The 19,947-nt window shown below is 41.1% G+C and overlaps 1 protein-coding gene across 1 annotated transcript in view; it reads right to left on the bottom strand.

Annotated features, from left to right (window-relative positions):
- Nucleotides 1–6,997: 6,997 nt before the first annotated feature.
- cpeb3 (cytoplasmic polyadenylation element binding protein 3) overlaps nucleotides 6,998–19,947 on the bottom strand; it is a 56,677-nt gene continuing 43,727 nt past the window's right edge. The window contains 5 exon segments of the mRNA XM_034682622.1: nucleotides 6,998–8,963; nucleotides 8,965–9,042; nucleotides 11,612–11,793; nucleotides 12,774–12,888; nucleotides 13,763–13,881. Of these exon segments, the coding sequence (XP_034538513.1) occupies nucleotides 8,814–8,963; nucleotides 8,965–9,042; nucleotides 11,612–11,793; nucleotides 12,774–12,888; nucleotides 13,763–13,881 (644 nt within the window). The 3' untranslated portion in view covers nucleotides 6,998–8,813.

Below are 19,947 nucleotides of genomic sequence, written 5' to 3'. Positions count from 1 at the left end.
TTACAGACACCGCAGCGAATGGAGTTCTATCAAAAGTTAAATCCCTCCGGGTGCTTTGGTCTCAACTTTAAGGCCAAAGAAAAATCCTTTTAGAGGAGAGCTACTGGGCACAACCATCGACATCTGCCTCAACCTTTGTCAACTGCAAACGTCAACTTAAGTATTCCTGCAGAAGTCCTGTTAACACAAAACGAAACACGGTATGGGCTTTGGCAGAGTTGACGGACTGGTTGAGGGAAAAGAAAATGTCAGCAGACTTTGAAAGTTATGGTGATGTTGGGTGATGTTCAACTCTCCCTGAACCATTAAAGTTACTAACCATAGGCCTTTCTGGAGTCCCTGAGCTCCCTTGTCTCGTAGGTTCCTCTGAGTCACTGTCGTAGCTGGCCTGCTGCTGTGGACATTCCAGACGTCTGCTGCGACTACTACTATTCTTCTCACCGCTATCATCCCCCCCCCCCCCCCCCCCCCCCTCTCTCTCTCTCTCTCTCTCTCTCTCTCTCTCTCTCTCTCTCTCTCTCTCTCTCTCTCTCTCTGTCTCTCTCTCGCTGTCTCTCTCTCTCTCTCTCTCTCTCTCTCTCTCTCTCTCTCTCCCTCTCTCTCTCTCTCTCTCTCGAACCCCAACTAAGTCGAGGCAGAAGGCTGTCTAACATGAGTCTGGTTCTGCTTGAGATTTCTGCCTTAAAGGATATTTTCCTTGCTGTTGTAACTTGCTAAATGCTGCAAAGTGCTCTGCTCATGGTGGATTAAGATGAGATCAGACTGATTCCTGTCTGTAAGATAGAACTGGATCTTGTCCTGTCTTGATGTTGGGTCTTTATTAATAATATAACATAGCATACAGTCTAGTCCTGCTCTGTTTGTAAAAGCTTCTTGAGATAATGTTTGTTGTGATTTTGCGCTATAAAGATTGATTGATTGATTGATTGATTGATTAATGTGGTCACATTATGCTTGCGTTCAAACCGTGGGTTGACTTTTCCAATAATGAAAATTTTAAGATATTAATATGTACATTAATTCATACTGCAAGTATATAGCTGATACAAGCATAACGTGAGAGTTCTACCTGCCGACCGTGGACAGGGATTCTTTTTTGTATCTTTACATCATGCCTTACACAAAGCCACTATATTTAAAAAGCGTTAAAAATATGAAAGGAAAGATAACTCCAGTTAAATGTTAGCCAGGAATTAGTTCAATGCCATTGTGCCATCTTGAGGATGACATCAGTGTGTGACGGTCTAATGCAAGTTTTATGTGCTTCAATGTTCCTCCAGACCCAGTATCCACTATCAGGCTTTCTACTAGCCTGTCTAAGCTCCTGTGAACTGATCATCTGCTATTCATAACTACTTGGTGAATGCATTTAGAACAAGAACATAATGTCTGAAAGCTCCAGAACAATAGATATGTTGATATATATATATTTACATAACAGATCTGTTAAATCCAATAATAAAAGTATTTGTAAGCTTTTTGATGTCTGGTGTGCAAAAGGTGACAGAGAGAGACGGCTGTGCTAAAGACCACAAAGTTCGTAAGCATCAGATAAACTACTTTTAATAACATTTGCTCATTAATACAAAAAAAAAAAAAAAATGAAGGTGGGAACTACAAACTCTGAAGCAGTTCTAAGCATAAGCAGCATTGAGCTCCATGTCTTCTTTTCTGCAATAAAAGTTCAGACCAAATCAGCAAACTCAAAAGCTTTGTAAAATTTGAACCAGTCAAGTCACGGCATAAAAACCTACAAAATAAAAGCACAGATTTGCAAACACAAACATCCAAAAGTGGTTGAATGTTTGTGGGAAGTAGAACTTTGTACTAAAACGTTTTTTTTTAAACGATTTGAGATCACAACATGACAGGACCAACAGTTTTTACCTACCCAGAGAGTGTATAGTATTTATTGTAGTACATTAAACAGATACAGAGAGAGCAATATTTTGAACGGTTGCTCCCTTAGTCATGATATTTTCATTTGCACAATGTGTTATCATTCAGCTTTTCTTGCAACTTAAGAAAAATCAGAAAAAGAAATACTTAGTGGTGTTGCGGTGAGTAAATCTGAGCCCTGGGAGAAAGCTAAGTGTGAGACGGATACAAAGACACGTGAGAAGGTTGTTTTAATCATCAGCTGTATAAACTGTTAAATCATTGAAGAAACATGAGCTTTTGAGGATTTTAAGATACATTTTGACCTTTATTAGATAGGACAGCTGAAGAGAAATAGGAAGTGTGGGAAGCAGAGAAAGGGGGAAGACATGCAGCAAAGGGTCATGACCAGGAGTTGAACCAACAACTGCAGCGACAAGGGCTATGGTCTCTGTATATGGAGCACACACTGAAACTGCGAGTGCAACTGGCGCCTCGCTTCAAAGGGTTTTTGATATGAACACAGGAAGTACTTCAAAGAAGCCTCCGCCTTAGTATAGAACAAGTTGTTTGACATTTTAGTGGTTTTAGATTTAGATGAGGATATCAACATCTCATGACTTCATACCCTGAGGCTGATTGACTTCGCTAAGCATAAAGCCAGAGGTGATAATTTTTCTCATATTCAATCTGTATAACCTCTCTAACAAGTTCATCCATTTCCCAGTTTCAGCTGTCTGCCTGCTGCTGTTGCAAAACAATAAAAACACAGTTATAGCAGATCACAGATAAACATAAGCCTGGTTCTGCTCAAGGTTTCTGTCCATTAGGTCTCTGTAAATAATATGCTTTGGACTACAGCCTATATCTGCTCTTTGTCTAAAGTGTTGTTATGCATTGGCGCTATACCAACAAAAATGGATTGACTGGTAGTTTGAGAATTGAGAGTATAAGTACAAGAGTGGTGTGCAATGTTTCCCCTATTTCTTAGCAAGAAATTATAAAATCGAGGATGGATAAAAACCTTAATAGAAAATGTGTCAACAAGTTCAGGGCAAACAAATGTAAAGGTAATAAATCGTTATTTGGTCTGTTCACAAACTGGAATGCCTTCAGGGGATAAAATAAAAAAATATTTGCCCAGTGTTAACACTAACAGCCAACTAATTGATGCATTTAAAGTAAAGACAAGATAGTATTCACCTTCTATCTAACTCTTATCAAGAATGTATAAGATGGACAAGGTGTGTATACCTTACGTCTGTTGATATAATCCTTGAGCTACATTGTTATTGACCAGTTTCCCTAGCGTAGCATAAATCATGAAGGCTGGGGTGAAGAAGCTAGCTTCCAAAAAAATTTGACAGTACTTTCAAATATCTCAAGTTAACAAACAATACCATATTTCTTTGATCTGAAATGTTTTGTGAACAAGTATTTCTTGCCAGGATTCAAATGCTTGGCTAAGGAGTTGCAAGTTCCCTTGCTATAGGCTAAAGATGTAGTGCCACACTACCTTTTTGGCTAGGCGCATATGCTAGCTAAGATAACATTGTCCAGCTGTAGTTTTATATTCATTAATTTAAATGTTGTCAAACTTCTTGTCCAACACTAAAAAAATGATGCCTCAGCTAGTGACCTTATCCTTGCATAAAGACTCAGTACATGGGAGAAGCAGCTAGTCCTACTCAAGCGTGCCGGATATGGCCCTGGTGGTGAGGCTTTCAGCAGTGTGACTGCCCCCTGGTGGCTGGCTGCAGTATAGGTCAAAAAATAGTATAGGTCTCCCCCGCAGTCAAACTTTAAAAAATAAATACACGTCGTATGAATGTTTCTCACATCCGTATGCTGTGGTTATATGTAGTTAGTATTTGACTGTTTTGTGTTCAAGGCTTTTTTTTTCTGAAAAGTTTCTTTTTCGTTAGTTATTAGAGTTAAAAAAACAGGGTTTTACTTCCGGGTTTCCTTTGATTCACAGCCGCCGTAGAGGGAAACTTCAAAGGACACACAACGTCTTGTGACGTTACGCTGTAGGGCGGAGCTTATTACAGTGGCTTCACAGGCTCTGGCTGCACAATGGCTGCGCCCAGGAGAGGGATTTTTTGGCTTCAGAACTGTACAACGGGAAGAGGCGGAACAACGCTGTCCATTTTTATTTACAGTCTATGGTCCTACTGCCTGAAACCGTTCTTACTAGCATGTCCAAAACTCAGTTGTGATAACGTTATATTATTTATGTATTTATCTTTATTTACAGATTTTTTTGCTGACTAATTCTTGGAAAGTGGAAGTGAAAGATAGAAGATGGTTACTTAACTTAGAACTAAGACATCTAGCTTCTACCCGAGCCTTTCTGTCTCCCAATGAAGTTTTCTATTGGCCATCATATTTCTTTTATCCATACACTAACAGGAATATGAGCTGTAGTTTTTTGGGCTTAATATTTCTTTCCTCTTCTTTTGTCTGGGGCTGATGCTAAGCTAGGCTAAAAGTGACATAGCTGTAGCTTCATATGCAAGGAACAGACATAACACTGCATTGTGTCAATGTTCTGATAATCTGTTGGCAAAAAGGCAATTGTGCAATATTAAAAAAGTGAACCTATTCCTGTAAGGCAGAACAATGAGAAGGAAATTAAGACTTTGACATGTAAAATGTGTAGTCCAAAGAGAAGCCTGAACCAAGGGGGAAAAAAACAAAAAAAAACCATTTGAAAGTATTGCCTTCTTTTACATGGTACATTTAAATTCACACATAAAAACAATCACTCTGGTGCACTCTGCAAGGGTTCAAAGTGGCTGCATGTTTAATGAGTTATAGTTAGAGGTTAATAAAATGTTAATCGTGGTAGAGGTATTGGAGAAGCAAAGGTGTTGTCCACGTTCCACAATTACATCACAACATACTGCATGTATGCTCCATTCTGCAATTTTTTATTTTATTGCCCATTCATTTGTTTACATTGCGAATCACTTAAACATCACCAACCACCAGTCTGCTGTGTGTGAGTAGTTCTCTTTTTTTCACACTAATGTAAGCAACATCAGCGAGTTAACACATAAAGCTTAGCAGTTCAAGAATCGAGACACTTTAGTAACAATATAACAAACTTTTTTTTCAGCTTCAAAAAAAAGAAAAAGTGAACAAACCAAAAAAAAAAACGTTAAAAGAATTAGCATCATAAAATTAATTTATTCCAAGTAAAAATACAAAATAATATTAATGACAGTGACCAGATATGAAAGTCTCCCCCAGAAATAACTATTAATGGTTGAGAAATAAGTCTGTAAAGAAAATACGAAATAAAAATGAAAATATGTAAATATGTTTAAATTCTTTTCTTTTTTAGCAAAACTTTCTAAAAATAATGAAATTTTTTCTCAGTACAAAGGCTACATTACTACTGGAAGGTACTAGCAGGTAGAGTAGGTAAATACACAGTAGAAAATGATTTTAGTGAATCACAATGCTTGCAATGAAAATAATTCTGCAATAAAGATTTATGCCTCTTTTTCTTGTTTTCTTCTTTTCTACAAACAGTACAAACAGTATTGCACATTACAACAAAGAATCAAGGTTCTTAGCCTTAAAAAATGGGACTAATTCAAGTCTTGCGTGTGTAGAAGGCCACCAGTCAATTGATGCACCTTGGGGGCTTCTGATCAAGTTACAGGTGAAAACACTTGTTGTGTCTGTTTTGTGTTAAAAAGAACATTCTCGCCTCTCTGACTCCAGCTGATCTGTGACTCTCTGCTTAGCTTTAGGGTCACGTTGCTTCTTTACAAAACAAAAGGGAGCACAAACTGTTAGGAAACATAAAAAACTTCTCTTAAAAAAATAATGAACAGAAGAACTCTTTCACAACTCTGGTCAGCATAGTAAATGATTGATTATAAATATACAAAAACGTGGGAAACATGGTCAGTTTTCTCTCTGAGCACCTGATATTTATTTCCTAATAAGCTCTTCTCTTACGTTTCAACCAATTTGACCAGTGGGACCCTCGCCCAACCTCCACTGTGATAAAGTAGACTCTCACTAACTATGTAATTATATTAGATATAAAGCTCCTTCAGTTGTCGTCTTGTTCAAAAAAATAAATTCTTAAAATAAAAGCAAATAAGCATGATAAAAATAAAAATAAAAAATCAACCATCTGTTAAATCATTTCTTTCGAAGAATTAAATTAATATATATTTTTTCATCTGAATAAACTTACTTAGAAAATATCAGTTTCTCTCCTAGTATATTTCAAAATTGAGGTATTGCAAAAGATCTTGTCAGTCAGAAAGCACGCTTTTATCGTCTTTTTTTTGTCTTTTAACAAAAAGAACTGCTGACCGTCGAAAACTGTTAGGATACAAAGAGTAGTGCATAACAAATATCGATCATAGAGAAGAAACAAACATAGAAAACCTGTCCGGGTGGGGGAGGAAATGTCACAAAAACACCCAGAATTCACTTTCAGAGGGATACGTATTATTACTCATGGATAGCCTCTTTTTTCTATCAGTAAAAAAAGTTTCTTTTGCTTTGATTTGTTGTTTTTTTTAGGACAACAGAAACACCAATCCTGAAGCACAAAACAGTTTTCGACTAAAATAAGAGAGGGGAGGACAGGGGGGCGCCAACATGGGACGATCACACTTTACAGACAAATAAGGGGGAGGACACACATGAACTTGTTGCAGGATCCCGCTCAGATTGTCCACAAAACTGCTGAAACCAGTGTTAACTTGCCTCCCCGAATCTAGAGCCGCCCTGTTTTCAGCAGCTTATTCTCTCACTCCTTATCCCCTCTCCCCCCCTCCCCAAAATCCTGTTTGAATTGCCGAACCCTTTAATAAAACCAAAAAATAAAGATGTCCCCTCTTTTAGCAGGTCCATTACTTCAAGCTTTGCAGGAAAAAAAAAACATCTGGATAAATATGGTAACCCTGGCTCGCACATCTGCATCTTCTGGCATTGTTATTCCCCTTATTCCCACCCCTAAAACCCCTCCCACCCCACCACACCCCTCTCCAGCCGTGTAGTTACAGCATGTGCAGAGCTCAACCTCAAGTCTCCAGTAGCTTCAATGTTTTACTTTACCCCCCCTCCCTCCCCAACCCTGCTCCTCTAATCGCATGCTCCCTCAGCTCCTCTGTAGGAGGCAGGAGGAGCATTGCAGCCCCTTCCTCTTCTTCCTCCTCCTCCTCCTCCTCCTCCCCTTAGTGGAGGTTGTCTGTTAAAAATCAAACGTGTGAGCTCTTTGGTTGCATTCTGGGACGTAAACGTGCGCTTCTGTCAACGAATAAACAACGAAAAAAGACCTCAGTCGTCAGTTAAGCTCACATTGTTTTGTCTTCTGTATGTGCGTAAGAAAGACAGCTGTCCGTCCGAGTGTGTGTGTTCATGTGTGTTCATGTGTGTCCAGAGGCTTCTGTGTATTCTGGTGCAAGTTTGTGTTTACAAGAGAACATATATACGTGTGCATACACTGGTTATGAAGTTTCACAGGACTTCTATGTCGGACATTAACGACAGTTAAAGCGAATCACAGTTCTAGGCATACACACCTAACTACATACGGTATAAAAAATTGCACAATTATATCAACAATCACTGCAAAAAAGTACTTCACCTATCAGAGACAGTTTGAATGGTAATCCTACATTTAATTTGTGATTATTAAGGTTGTTTTCTCTCCTGTCATGTGAGGCGGGGTCCGCCATGATTCCTCTGACCAGTCGTTTGTGTTTCTGTCCAGTTTCGTGCGAGTCGAACGTTCTTGTTGTGCAAACATGGGCAGAGTCGAATAGTAGACATGATACTGAAAAGTCTTTGCATGCAGCAACCTGATTGAAATAAACATGCAGTTAGGGTCGACCCACCCCAACCCCTCCCCCCACAAAGGTAGCCATCGTTGTCTGGGAGCGCCCCCTCTCCCTATGATAGCTCGTTGATGCTTCTCTAGAGCTGTTACTGATTATTCTACACCCAGCCTGAAGAAAGTACGATGGTATCTGTTTATACCATGGATTTAGCAGCAAAGCTATTGCAGCATTACATTTACATAACACTAAAAAATTATGTTATTATAAAAATAAAAACCTAAAAATCAAAAGCAAACTAACCCGCGTATGAGGTATAAATATTTTCAGAGTCAGAATTGAAAGTGAATATAGCCATGTTGTTATTTGTACTCACACTACTGGATAGTTGTTGCTACATCTTATGCCTCCTATTATCTTTTCTGTTTATGTTCATTTTATTTGCCTTTGGTTGTTTTCTTTACGAGGGGCAATAGAACTACAGCTTTTCAAAATAAGTGCATGCTCCTTTTTACATCAAATTTAAATTATCTATATATGAATAGATAGGTAGAAAACAAAAAATAGAGTTATATATTTTTAAATATTTAAATGGTCCCACCTCTGTCTCATTAAGGGGGGGGGGGGGGGTCCAACAGGACGTACCACCAGTACCTACCAGTCAACAGCAGACAGGTGTCTAACAGATCATCCTGTGTGTGTGTGTGTGTGTGTGTGTGTGTGGTTGTGTGTGTGTGTGTGTGTGTGTGTGTGTGTGTGTGTGTGTGTGTGTGTGTGTGTGTGTGTGTGTGTGTGTGTATGTGTATGTGTGTGTGTGTGTTTGAATATATGATGGGATTTTGTGCCAAAGTGCAAATCTTGCGCTGATAGATGTTTGTGTCCCCTCAGTGGTCCTCAGAAGGGACACACTGAGTTCAGAGTGGGAGGGGGAGATGAGGACCGTCGTGGTTATAAGACCGGGTTACTTTTTCATTAGGGTGTTTGTGGGGAGACAGGTGGAGGAGGTGTGGCTATGGGAGTGGGGTTGTTGCAGCGCTGACCCAGCCTGTAGGATAGGAGGGGTGCAGAAGGTTGTTTTCTTTTTGAGGGGTTGGGAATGGGATCCCCGGTGCAGGACTGGACTCAGCTCCAGCGGAAGGACACATGTCGAGGGCGGTCACCCCCTTCCTTCACCAGGGGCTTGTGAAACTCTCGACCAGCCCTTGAATGGATGCTGGCCCAGCAGTACTCGCAGTAGTACTGCAGGCAGGTGACGTTGGCACAGAAGAAGGGGGGCAAACTTCCCCCCGCAGCGAGCCCCCTGACACTCATCACACATCTGGTCGTCCAGAACGTACGGCTTCACCTCCACCTGGGGACGGAGAAGAAGAGGGTTCAGTTTATTCTCATTTAAAGATATACTGTAGATCCAAACATGGGCTAAAGATTAGTAAAAAATGCATTTATATATTTTCTAGCAAGTCACACAAACACCGTCACCCACTGGCCAGCTGATGTACGTGAACGAAAAAATGCCTTGAGATCAAGATGGCCGACAGATGTCAGAAATGCTGTCATGTATTGTGGGCTACATTTCAATTACAGTTCTTTTTGATATTGAGTCTCTGTTTAATAGAAAATGACCTGATCTGGCGGAACAGTTTTTCTGTAAATAGAGTGGTTTATGTTACCGAACTACAACTTGCAGGTTTTTTGTGTGCAGGTATTTAGTCAGTGTCAGTCTGTCTTTCTATTGGTACAGCTCAAGTCTGAACTTAAATTAATTCCGTTCCACAAGATTTGCTCACATGAAAATTCAAAAAGTGAAGGCCTTCAAAACTAAAAATTGAATGTCTCTTTTCTGTTGTTGTTTTATGCATTCATAAAGTAACAGTAATTTCTTGCATGACAGTGTTGTATAATGTCCACTCTTTTAAAGCAAACACTTTATGCATGGATATACACTAAATAGTGGACTCAAAGTATCCCAAAACCCCCAAAACTTAAAGCATCATGGACTGTGTCTTTGCAGCTGCTGGGATTTTTTTGTTGCCCGTCTCATTTCATGAGCTGTGTGATTGAGGGTTATGAGAACTTAGCTTTCTCTGTAATAATAGTTATTTTCTTTAAGTATTGTTGTCTTATATCCCCTCTTAAAGTCAACTTCTCAAAATCCTTTCCGTGATTTAAAATACTGAAGAAATGTGCTCCAACAAAGTAGATCACATCCCTCCAGTTCTTAGATATCTACACTGGCTTCCTGTCTGTCAGAGAATAGACTTTAAAATCCTGCTGATGGTTTATAAAGCACTGAATGGTTTAGGCCCAAAATACATTGCTGATCTGCTGCTACTGTATGAACCATCTCGACCTCAGAGGTCATCAGGTACTGGTCTGCTTTCAGTCCCGAGAGTCAGAACGATACATGGTGCCTTAGCTTGTCCCCCACTAAAAAGAGAAAATAAGGCGGATGTTTGTTACCCACATTGATATAAGACATCAACTTCTGCTGCATGCTTGTGACGTTGATACAGAACGTGACAGTATGCCCCCAAAAAACGTGAGATTCAGTCCATGTGAACATTATGAAAAGCACAAGGTTTTTAGTTTCTTATGTTTGAAGGATATTACTATAAAAAGAGTCATAATGATAAGTACATTTCCAGCAGGAGAGACTTGAAAGTATCTCCTTAAAGGGGGAAAGGTCTATGGTCAAGTAAAGATAACAGAATTCCCAATCGGACAAAGTGATTCAAAGTATCAGCATATCCTGTATCAGATAAATCAATAATGTGCCTCCCTGTAGGATTATGAAATTGCATCTTCATGCCACACTATCAGTGAAATCAGCACAGTTTGCTTATCTACAGTACATGAAACCGATCAAGGATCCTGCTGTGTTCACACCCTCAGACTTTATCCACACTCCCAAAACAGGGCAACCTTAAACACTCAAACAGGACCAGGCTGAGGCAGGTATCCAGTGAAATGACTTTGACCACTGAGCAGGGAGACATGAAATGAGAGCTCAGTCGCCATGGAGACGCAGGGGGGCGGATGCTAGCATGGTTATAGTGTGGCCACAAAATGAAAGGTTATCAAATCCCTTGACTGTAGGAGGACTGTCCCATCTTTGTTCAACCCTGCAACGACTAAAGCACAAAATCTACAGGACACAGCCGTGATGTTCGATATCATCTCAGTGGACTGATCAGGATGACGGTCACAATTAAATCACAGAAAGTTCAAAGGAAAGTGAAAAAAAAAAGCATCCTTTCATTCCCTGGTTCATCCCTCTGTGTGACCTACTTTCTGCAGCACATACAGACTCTTATAGAAGTGCCTCTTCTGTCAACAAATTACAACTTAAAGTGACAATACACTAGAATAAAGTTGAAAAGGGGGAAAGACTTTTGACAGGATGCCTTTTAATGACACACTCTCTGAAATGTATTTCCCCCAGACTTGTGTTGTGCACTGTTTTTGTCCCAGTCATAATAAACCCCCCTCTGAGGATAAATGATGAAGAGGTGGGGTGCTCTGCCACGCCCTGCGGAGGCTTGGCTCCCTGGCTGACACCCAGTCTCCCTCGGTCACGATCTGCCTCTCTGCAATTGGCCGACATGTCTATAAAAAGCAGGCTGCAGCACAGCCAGAGTGGATACACACGTATAGGGAAGTACTATAATTAAACCAACCCTGTGTGTCTGCAACTTGAAACATCTGTCGGGGTACCGGCAGCCAAAGGCCAGAGTGATTGCACAGCCGGGCCTGTTCTTCCGTTATTGTAGGCTGAGCTATAATGAGAGCTGTGATGGATGTGAGAGGCTCAGGCAGAGTTCAGCTCTGCAGCATGCCAGAGGAATGACTGTGAAAACCTCAGCTGTGGTGGAGACCGAGAGGAAGGAGATTGTGAATGAAGTGTGCGCAAACTCGCTCACCCTTTTGTCGATGTCATTGTGCTGCAGTTGGACAAAGCGGGCGCTGATGGCGGCGATGTAGCTCTGCTGGTTGGAGAATGCCACACGCCCCGCTCCCTTTGGGTACTTAAGTTCCGGGTCGGTGTCGATGCCGGCGTAGCAAACACCTCCATACAGCCTGTCCATGATCATAGCCAGCTCCACTACAGGGAAGACATGAAAACAAAACATGTTGATAACAATTCTGAACATTGGACATTTTCAACTCAGCAAGGGTAGATATCGTACCACGCAGAGGAGATAATCACTGAAACGTTTACAATAGACTCATTTTCTCAAACATCACTTTTACTTTGTTTTTTTAAGCTATATTTCAACCTAATGACAGATTTTACATCTGTAAGTTCAGATAAAAACAAGCTGTGCAAATGTCAGCAGCAGCTCAGTTAGCAGCCCAACAAGCCCAGTCAAAGAGCATCAGAAAAACAATGGTTTAAGTCTGCTTCATTCTTATCTTGTAACAGGTTTTAACTACCAATTCTACAGACAATTTGGCTCCCTGTAGAAACATCCTGAACAATGAATATTGAAGGTATTTATCTATGCCTAAATTCTGAGCTAACATGCAGCTCAGCTCTCAGCCCCTCCTAATGTCCTGTCCTCTAGAGAGAATCAGAGTAACGATGACCAGTTTAGTAGGTATAATAATGATCACACTTTTGTATTAGTACCCAGTGCTACCTGTGGGTAACAGCTTTCTACAGGTGAAAGATTTTATTTTTGTACCTCAAAGCCTTTAACCTCTCTTGATAAACTAAATGTTAAACCTGGATTTAGGTAATTGACTGTTATTACCGGATAAGAAAACCTCCCCTCCTCCACTATTCATCAGAGCAGCAGTCTCAAACTGCTGGTATAATTAGTTGGTGTCACATTGCAGACGAGCAGGCGATGTTTATCCCAAGAACAGAAGGACTGAGCCTTCCATTACAGCATGAATTCTTAACATGACGACCGCTTGGCCCGCGTCCTGGAAACCCAAGTAGAGGATTGCTTTCTCACAGGGAGAACTTTCATTATAGCCTCCGGCCTCTGAGCTCCGTGCCAGCCAGCACTATGAAACCAATTTAGAGGCTTTAGGGGGGATGGCAAGTAAGTTGCTCCTCTCATATAAGTTAGTTACCTGCACGCAGGGGCCGAGGCACCCCCCCTACAAAGATGGTCTTGCGGGGGTCCAGAGGCTGGGAGCCGTCCATGACAAAGTCACTGTCACTCAGGTTCCAGGGACGGATCTGGACCTACATAAGGTAGAAGGAAAATGTGATCACTTAGAGGGAAATGTGAGGTATACTTCCTTTATGTTTCCACATAGCTAGAAGCTACAGATGCAGCGTGTGAGAATTTTGCCAAAATCAGGTAATTTGTTTTCCAACTAATTTCAGGAGGTTTCTGATGCCAACATACACACACTGTTTCCATCTAGTTTCAGAGACCCCCAAGTCTGTCTGGTAACAGAATTGCGATGTTGTTCTGCCTCCCCTTGTTGTGAAAGTGCTCTGACAGATGCAGATATAGAATTTACACATTCAAACAGTGAAGTAAGACAATTACTTCAGTTTTGGTTATTTGTTAAACTAGAGCATGAGCATACTGAAAGTCATCAGAGCATCACAGGAAATAATCAGAAAAAATCACTGTCAGCAAGCAGGGTGATGAAATTTATCATGTGGCTAGTGAACCCAAGGGAGTAGGATAAATAAAAACATCAGAGGTTGAAGGAGCAAAATCATTGTCAAGACAAGAACAGCACATCTGTTTGTTAACATGTAGCATTGATTTAAATGTAAAAACTGTCAACATAGCAACCTGTTGATTTAGAAGTAATTTACTGCCTCCCAAGACCACCTCCCCTTCACATCACCACCTCACCCGTCATCCAGAAAGACTTCACACTGTGTCTGAAATGTGTGAGCATGGAACTTTGGGACATTTTGGTGGCAGAGTTCCTCAAAATGTGTGAAAATGTTCACAAGTGGACATGTGAGAGAGACTACTAGATCAATGTTGGTGACTTAGAGGTTGTATATTCATCATCTGTATTCCCATATTGAAGAACTACTCAGTAAGATTCTTGTTATTGGGGAAGAAGTTGTCATAGATCAAACTGCTCACCGGTTTATCCTTAATGGTGGGGCTGGACACACACAGGTAGAGTTTACCATCCTCCTCAATGCAGGCGTCGATCAAGGCCTGAACAGAAGTCTCCTCCTGGAACAGCAGGAAGGCGTAGCCTGCAACGAAAAGAAGACCGAGATTTTAGGAAAAAGACAATACTCTATCCTAGGCATTCATTAGTCATACCCAACGGACAACTATTCCAGTCACAGTCCTATGACAAAGCTGCACTCTTCTCCCTTTGTGATTATTCATGCTTTCGGACAACTTTGTATGACCTTGTCGCCTATTCTTCTATTCCTCTGTCCTCACTTGACTTTTCTGCCTCAAAGACGCTCTGCACCCGGCACCTCACGGCCTGAGCTGCTTCAGATTAAATGGCTAGGCAAAGTGCTGCACTCGGAAAGGAACCATGCAAAATTGATCAGCCCAACACACTGCAGATCCTCCCAGAGAATCGGTTCAGGTAGAGAGAGTTTGCTGATGCCTTTTCAAGGCAGAAAGAAAGAGAGATTCAGACAGTTACTCTGTACTATTGAATTATTTAGTACAGAGAGCAAAGACCTCATCCAAGGTTAGAGCTATAAAGCTGTTTTGGGAGTGGCAAAAAGCCAAACCAGGAGGGTGCAACCACCATACCATGTTTTTGAAAAGGACAAGGAAACAAAAGCCTGGAGCAAAAATAAACACTTTGGCAGCCAAATAATAAAACTAAAATTCTTATTACCCAAAGACACAAGGATGAATATATTTGTAACACCACAAAAAGCAGCAGATGTAGCGAATGCAGTTGTCTCTGAATGGGTTGTAAATTATTAGTATATTGCTCCGTTTCAGTTAGCAGGAGCCCAGCACCACCTGTGGCACCCATGAGTCAGGGGAATATGAGCTGCTGAGAGGGCTGGGTAGATATGCACAAGTGCACACAATCACACACACCCAGGGACTGGCTTCTAGGAGAGTACACTCTGTCTCCAACTTTCTATCCCTCTTCCCTCGGTTTGCTGCAGAAGTCATGTGCTCAAATGTCTCTCAGTATCACCTTCACACACTCAGACACACACTGATGCGCTCATGCAGACAAATGCTCGAGTTAAAAAAAAGGCCAAGGAGAGGAATGTGCAACTGTCATGTTTCACTTTAACATTCCTGAGTAGAGCTGCTGCAGATGAGGTGAGCCGAGAGGAGAAATAAAGCCTGACTCGGCAGTCGACTGTGGTATGTGGGTAGGCTGAAGCAGAGTGTGTGCCGGGGCGGGGAGGCATGAGGGTGTGAGCGTGTGCCGAAATAAAACAGAGGAAAGTAAAGGTAGCAAGTGGGGAAGGTGAAATGGGAAAAAGCATTCGAGTATGTCCTTGTGAGGCTTAAAAATGCTGCTGCTTGCAATGTGTCTGGCCAGTGTGTAGTGTGTGACAATGTGAGTTCCTTGTGTGTGTTTGACTGCATGCATGTGACTGTGTGTTTGTGGGATTTTGTTGGAGACGTGTCCCCTGTCACAGTGACATGCCCCTGTCCAGCCCCAAGCGCTGATGGCAGTTGTGTCTTGATGACGTTTGTGTCTCTATCAGCAAACAGTTTAACAGATAGCTGCGTAGATGCAGAAAATTCAGTGTTACAGACAGATGATGAAGAGTATCAGAACAGCATGAACATCAAGGGGAGCTGAATTTATGTCTAAGCAGTTGCCTTGCACTGCTGTATTAGATGTGAAGCACATTTATTGTGGCCCAAATTTAACCTCAAGTTATAAATACAAAGGAGGCAATTTAAGAAGACTTAACACAGCATAAATTAAAGCCATATTAACAGAAGGCTCACTTACATAAACTGTAAGGTGGTCAGTCCAAAGCCAAGTTTAAAATGTACAAGTTTAATATATTCATCCTTTACCATGTGACAAATTCATCACTTCAGGTTCATACTGTAAGGATTGGCAAACCGTAACACTAGTTTGAGCTCAGTGGTCCAGACTTCTCAAGGCTCCCAAAGGGACCAGTCTAGCAAAAGAACACAGTGTACAGTGACTGCGTCTGCTTCACCTGCTTAAGCTTTTTCCTCATGCAGCAGTTTAATAGCTGCGGAAATTGGAGTTTGCAAACGCTCATATAAAAGAAATCAGGATGTGTGTGGAGCGCTGATGCATTAGCAAACTTTCTACAAGAATACAAATTGAAGGCCAAAACAGGTCATATGAATGAACAGACAGAAACCCAAAACAACATTTTTACAACACCCAACAAACATAAAACAAGACAGTATTTCAGTTAAAACTTTCATTAAAAAAATAAAAGTTTTTCTGGATCCAGCTCCCCCAAAATATCACCAAAAAAAGAGTTTGTCCTTTTGTTTTATTTGTATTATTATATTATAAATGTTGTGTATTATGATGATGATGATGATGATTATTATTATTATTATTATTATTATTATTATCACTATTATTATTATTGTTATTGTTATTATTATATTTTGTCCCTCTGCTTTTTTTTTTTTTAATCTAACCTTTATTTCATCAGGAATATTCCCACTGAGACACAAAATCTCACCCAAGAGAGTCCCCGCCAAGACAGCAGCATAAACAGTTTCACACAGAACAAGACAACAACAAGTAACCAATCACATCATCCATACATTATCAAGCTTCAGCAGTAAAACACGTACAAAACACTGCACACACTAGATTTTTCAATGAGACCAAAGGTTAGTTTTAGAAGTCAGTAAAGAACGTACATAAGAGGAGCGCTTATATAGGCCTTCTAAAGAGAGATACACCAGTGCTCCATTATTTTGTTATGCAAGGAAGACAGACCTACTTTCTCAAACAAGACACAGTGATGTGTGCAAAAACCTGGACCAGAAACAAATTGCAATGTATCATGGTACACTGAGTACCAGGATGCCTGAGGAGGCTGGCCTTAAGAACTATACTGCAGTGAGTCAACAGAGGGCAATTTAGAAGATCTGGCTTCACTTCTTGGCAGCCGTCATGTCGTCCACTTTCTTGCAGTCTCAGATGCTTATACATTATCATACACAATGTTGAGTATTGAATGCATCTAATATCAACCAAAGCAGCCGCAGAGGCTCTCAACAACTTGTAGCAGGTCTTATTATGAGCACTTAAGAAGCAAAGTAACAGGCTCATAATCTAATGGGGATATAATGTTTCCTCTAACACGCTGGATGAATATATACACAATGGAAAAACTCAATTATAATCATCTGCCATAATTTCAGCTAATCTGTCTGTTTGTAAGCGCTCAACACAGAGCCAGCCTTCTCAGGAGCCGCCTTGACTTTAAGAGGATTTTGTGCATCGTCATCTTCCTCCCCGTGCCTTGTCATCACCCGACATAAGTCCCTTGTCTCTCTCCATTCTGCCGTGTTACATAAAGAGGGTTTGTCATTGGGAAAAATCGTGGTTTAGCACTGACATCCCCCTCAGAGGAAAAAACAACTGCAGTCTAGCACAAAAAAAAAAAAGACACAGCATGAAAAGGCAGAGCTAGCCAGCAGCTCTTACAGTCTGAGGCAGGGAACAACGTGTTCCATGACCCAGGGCAGGAGAGACACAGAGAGGGAGAAAAGAGGGAGGGGAGAGGGGTGAGACGGATGGAAAGAGAGAAGTGAGAAAAGGTAGAGAAGTAGCGTGAATGAACGCCATACAAAGTTACAGAGCTGCAGGATGTACAGGCACTGTCAGAGTGTAACTAAACAAGAAAGTAAGACAGAGTGAACAGAAAACAGTGAAGGTTTGACCCAAATGTGGCCTGAATCAGAACTTCTTTTATGGCCCACATTTGGCCTGAATTGATGGCATTGACTCTGGCTGAGTCATCTTATGTCAAGCCCGGCTTTTGATGTGTGGTCTGAACAATACTGGCATCAAAGACATAAAGATGTGGACATAGACTTTTGGTTTCAAATGTGATGTGTGGCCAGAGCAAATGTGCCAAGTGACCAGCAGGAGGTAAATCTACTGGTTGCAGAAAGAATTCAAACTTTATAGAAGCAGATGGAAATGAGCCGACTTCTCAGATGATTTATTACTTCAGAAGGCAGATTCTGATGTTCTCAGTCTTTGGTTTAATGTCTTCTTAAGTATAGCATGACGTTAATTTGGTACATTTTATTCCCATTTAGAATCAAATTGAAGGTAGAGCTGAGTATTCCTCGGGGCATGACAACCTGTGATTGATAAGTCACCACCAAAACAGCCTGTCAACCAGGAGAGAGGGACATATGTAGCACTTTGTCTAGTCCTGACACTACACTGCATGTCATATTCACCAATTTACACACACAACAGAGGCTAGTATGTGAAATGGCCATCCCTAACACATTCACGCTGCTGGTGATGCCAGTAGGGAGCAGTTTGGGGTTCAGTGTCTCGCCAAAGGAGCTGTTGATCAAACAGCCAACCTTCCCACTAAAAGATAACCAACCCTATAACAAAACCACATCCATCTTACTGATATATGGTCACTGGGTTCCAAAAAACAAGGCAGTAACAGCTTAAACAGAGACATCAGAGCTTTGAATGGGGGCTAATAAACTTGTTTTTGACATTACGGTCACATCCATTTGTTTTATACAATCAACGAAAAAAAAAAGGCTTCATGGTTTTCATAGGTATCAGTTCAGAATGTGTTACAAATGCAAACTCAATAAGTAGAAACACCGGGACTCAGGTGAAGTCCCGGTGTTCTTCTAACTTGAACACTGGGGACTTAAAGGGGACATATCACGCTTTTTTCATCAATATATATTGGTCTAAGAGGTCCCAAAAACATGTATTTAAAGTTTATGCTCAAAAAAACACTTTGAAATCAGATTTTGGCATGCCTGAAAAGTCCTTTTCTTCATTCCTCATCAGAACACTCTGTTTTCCCTCTGACCACGCCCCCTCCGGAAGTGGATGTGCCTCGGCTCTCCAGCACGTTGATCTAATGTTTACATGTTGGCTGAATATACACGGCTGCTCAGAGATCGCGTTACTTCAACCCTCTGAATCTGATCCTGACGGAGAGGCGCCTGTAGCAGGACCTTTCTGAAGGATTGGTCATAGATTTAGTGTTTCTTGTTGTTTTATTTATCAGTATGTAGACGTGTGTCTTGGTACACAGCTACGAACATGTAGCTATGCTAACTAGCGCTAGCACTTATCCATGATAAATAAAAATCATCCACTAGATCTTCAAATCTGCAGACGTGGGGAGTAAAACCGACCTCTGCCAGAAAGGCAGCAGGACCTTTTATGAAGGATTGGTCACAGATTTAGTGTTTCTTGTTGTTTTATTTGTCAGTATGTCGACGTGTGTGTTGGTACACAGCTACAGCTACAGCTACAGCTACAGCTACAGCTACAGCTACAGCTACAGCTACAGCTACAGCTACAGCTACAGCTACAGCTACAGCTACAGCTACAGCTACAGCTACGAACATATAGCTATGTAGCTATGCTAACTAGCGCTAGCACTTATCCATGACAAATAAAAATCATCCACTAGATCTTCAAATCTGCAGACGTGGGGAGTAAAACCGACCTTTGTGTTTATTAAGACAGCCTACAACTAGCATGCCTCCCTCCTAAGCTCCTTGTTAGCACACATTTGTGCAGGTAATGAAAAACGGAGGGGGGATTCAGTATTATTTTATACAGTCTATGGGCTGAACAAGCTCCGAGCTCTGACTCCGTGACAGACCGGATATTGTTGTTACGTAACAAAAACACGGAAGTCTGAAACGGCTCGTTTCACACACATTTACAGAAAGGTGTAGAAATCAAAACAGGGGCAGAATGGATTTTTTTCATTCTCGGGGGGTTTGTAGACATGCCAGGGACACATATTTCAGGTAAAGAACCATTAAAAAGTCAATTTTGCATGATATGTCACCTTTAAGGCTCAACCGGGGACTCAAAGTTTGGTGACTTGACTACAACCCTGCCCCATGGCATCTGTCTTGCAGCCATAATTACAACAGACCACATTACATTAGTGTTGAAAAACACTTTAAAAGGGATCCTAAGAAATATCATCTGTCATTAACTTCTGTGACTGTGTTCTCAGGTTCTATCAGGACACATTATGTGCACATAATCAATGTACCCGAACAAACTCACTTCAGCCAGTGTGTGCGTACTTCAGTGATTATGCCACTGCTTTGCACTCTGAAGTAGA

Source organism: Notolabrus celidotus, chromosome 4, assembly GCF_009762535.1.
Source record: "Notolabrus celidotus isolate fNotCel1 chromosome 4, fNotCel1.pri, whole genome shotgun sequence".
Taxonomy (NCBI): Eukaryota; Metazoa; Chordata; class Actinopteri; order Labriformes; family Labridae; genus Notolabrus; species Notolabrus celidotus.
This window is presented reverse-complemented; position numbering and strand designations above follow the sequence as displayed.